At 52.1% G+C, this 3,317-nt stretch overlaps 1 protein-coding gene across 1 annotated transcript in view; it reads right to left on the bottom strand.

The window, feature by feature from the left end:
• LOC107300551 (major facilitator superfamily domain-containing protein 3-like) overlaps nucleotides 1-1,297 on the bottom strand; it is a gene marked incomplete at its 3' end in the record, with an annotated part of 7,443 nt that extends 6,146 nt beyond the window's left edge. Inside the window, 1 exon segment of the mRNA XM_015829866.2 lies at nucleotides 631-1,297. Within this exon segment, the coding sequence (XP_015685352.2) occupies nucleotides 631-1,297 (667 nt within the window).
• Between the last annotated feature and the right edge of the window lie 2,020 nt (nucleotides 1,298-3,317).

The following is a 3,317-nucleotide window of genomic DNA, read 5'->3' as shown; positions in this document are numbered from 1 at the left end:
AAAATGGCCTGATGATAAGTGTGACTTCGGCTGTCTGCAGCCTAGTGACGAGCCCATATTGCTATGGCCGGTCTTTCGTCCGCCGGTTTGGAGGGCTGCCCTGGATCAAGCAGGAGGGCTACCACCCTCCCACGATCCAACGGGGATCCCCTCCTTGCTAGTCGCCCCTACAGGGTGACTTTCAACCCTTTCCGGGGTCGCCCAGCGAAGCGAAACTGAACGCGGAAGACAGAGCTTGCCTTCCAGACGTCCGTATCGGCTGCCTCAGCAAACCGAAAGTCGTCACTGATGGCCATTTCAGTATCCCCACGGTCATGGGATTGACAGTCAAACCCTTGGCAACTCTTCCGATTTACGATGGTCGCAGTGTCCCGGGGGTCACACGATCCCCTTTTGCGACCTTCTGACTTAAGCAAAGTCAACTGTGTTCTTCATTTAACATCTGCAGGGATTCCCTGAACAACTGGGGCAAGACAGGTGGTCAAATGGGGCAAAACTCACTTAATAAACGTCTCACTGAACGACAGAAATGTTGGGCTCCACTGTGGCAGTAAGTCGAGGGCTACCTGCAATTAGCAAGGTTCTCCAAGAATTAATTCCGCCGTTCCTCGCTCTGGAGGAAAGACTCACCCAACTTATAGATGAGGACAAAGCCAGCAGTCCACAGCGTGTCCGGCACAAGGAGAATCTCGTGGAAAAAACGCAGCAGGGTTAAGTCCCGGCCCTTGGCAGGTGTGTCGTGGGGAGAGGAGTCCAGATGAAACTTGGAGGTGAACACGACGGCCGTGGCATAGATTAGAGTCAGGTAGACGAAGAGGGCTCCCCAGCCCAGGTGATGGAGGAAGGTGAGCAGGCCTCCTCCCGCCATGAGGGAGCCCAGTTTGTAGGCCACCACCTGGATGCTATTCCCAAAGCCCACCTCCTCTGCTCCCAACAGCTGGATGGCCACCCCATCGGTGGCCACGTCCTGGATGGAAGCGAAGAGGTTCATGAGCAGCAGAGTGACCGCCACTCCAAGGAAGTCCACTTCCGGAGTCAGGAAGGAACAGGCCAGGCATGTCATCGCCAAGCCGCACATGGTCAACATCAGCCAGGTCTTCTTGGAGAGATACCAGTCCACAAAGGGGGCCCAGAGCACTTTGAGGATCCATGGCAAGTAAAGCAGCTTCGTCAGGCTGATCTTGGTGAAGGAGAGGCCCACCGTCCGGAAATAGACCGGCAAGAGTCCCGACTGGAGCCCGTAGGGGATTCCTTGCACGAAATACAGCAGGAACAGCAGCCAATATTTGAAAGTCATTCTTGGGTCCTGGTCCACCCTGCAAAGACAGACGGGCAAGCTGAAAGAGGCAATCGGAGCCTATTCACAGGTAGTCCTCGACTTAACGATCACAATGGAGTCCGGAATTTCGGGTACTGAGACAGTTGTCTTTACTCCTTTGGTGAATCCGGCTTCCCCATTGACTTTGCTCGTCAGAAAGTTGCAAAAGGGGATCACGTGACCCCGGGAGGCTGCAAACCGTCATAAGTCTGAGTCAGGGGCCAAGTGGCTGGGTTTTGATCACGTGACCACGGGGATGCTGCAACGGTCCTGTGTGAAAAACGGTCCCAAGTCACTTTTTTCAGTGCCGTTGTAATGCTGAACGGTCACTAAATGAACTGTTGTAAGTCGAGGACTGCCTATAGAGCAGGGGTGTCAAACTGCCGGCCCACCGGCCGGATGCGTCACAGAGAAACCACGTCCACCCCATTGCAGGCAATGGGGAAAAAGCTCCGATACGTCGCGCAACGTCATGTGACGTCACGAGTTGAGATGTCCGCTATAGAGGATAGCAGGCTGTTTTCCAGATAATTCTGGATAATTCTGGAAAAAAGACTTCGGGACCTCTTTGTGTCAGCCAGGAATTTCCAAAGCATTTTGTTGCCATTATCAGCAACTAGGCCTCAAGGAGTTACCGAATAATAAGGGAGGGATACAATTTTTTTTTAAAAATGAATATAATATAAATGAAAATTCTGCCCCTCTGCAAAGGTGCAAAGCCACAGACAATCCTCGACTTGCAACAGTGCGTTTAATGACCAAGTTACAACGGCCAAGTTAATGTTCCAAGTTACGACAACACAAATGACGTAGGACTGTTTTTCACCCTTACGACCGCTGCAGCACCCCTGTGGTCACGTGACCAAGATTCCGATGCTTGGCAAGTGACTCATACTCATGACTGTCCCAGGGGTCACGTGAACCTTCTGACGTGTCGTTAGCTTAACAACTGTGATTCACTTAATGTCAGCAAGCAAAGTCGTAAAATGGGCCAATCATGAATTAGCCTAGGTCTAGCTTAGCAACCAGAAACATTGGCCCCTGCCTGAGCAGGGGGTTGGACTAGATGACCTCCAAGGTCCCTTCCAACATCATCATCATCATCATCATCATCATCATCATCATTATTATTATTATTATTATTATTATTATTATTATTATTATTATTATATCAATAATAATAATAATAATAATAATAATAATAATAATAATAATAATAATAATAATAACAATAATAATAATTGTGGTCGTAAGTTCGCATTTAAGACCGGATTGTTCAAACTGGGCAACTTTGAAGTGGGGTGAACTTCAACTCCCAGAATTCCTCGGGGCTGGGGAATTCTGGGAGTTGAAGCCCACTCCTCCTCAAGTTGCCCAGCTGAAAAAAAAATAAGTTTTAAACAGTTTTGCCTGGTTTCTAATGAGCCACCGGGGAGGGGGGGGGAGTCGCCGGTGCGGCCTCCCCGCACCCTCCCACGAAGCCGGGGTCACTGAGAGCCTGCGGAACTCCTTACCACTGGAGGAGACGGCCGCTCACCGGACGTCTCCAGGGGACAGAAAGGCCCTCGGGGGCTCTTGCTCAGGGCCGGCCAAGCCAGCTTCCCCAACCCGGTGACCCCATCCAGCCGGCGAGGCCTTCCCCGCCGCCCCCGGCGTTGCCACGGCAACTCCGTTCAAGGACCCCTTCTGCCCTGGAACCGGCAGGGGGCGCTCGGCAGAGAAAATCGGCCTCTTTGATCATAAAGGAAGCGGAAGTGACGTAAGAATCGCTAGGGCGGGCAGGCCGGGGCGCTCGGCAGAGGAAATCAGCCTCTTTGATCATAAAAGAAGCGGAAGTGACGTCAGGAATCGCTGGGAGAGGGCAGGCCGGGGCGCTCGGCAGAGGAAATCGGCCTCTTTGGTCATAAAAGAAGCGGAAATGACGTGAAGGAATAGCTGGGGAGGGCACGCCTGAACGGAAAAGAGTAGGCCCTGCGGGACGCCTGGACCTCTAGAGACC

Source organism: Protobothrops mucrosquamatus, unplaced genomic scaffold (genome assembly GCF_001527695.2).
Source record: "Protobothrops mucrosquamatus isolate PMUCROS unplaced genomic scaffold, P.Mucros_1.0 scaffold7398, whole genome shotgun sequence".
In the NCBI taxonomy this organism is placed as follows: domain Eukaryota; kingdom Metazoa; phylum Chordata; class Lepidosauria; order Squamata; family Viperidae; genus Protobothrops; species Protobothrops mucrosquamatus.
This window is presented reverse-complemented; position numbering and strand designations above follow the sequence as displayed.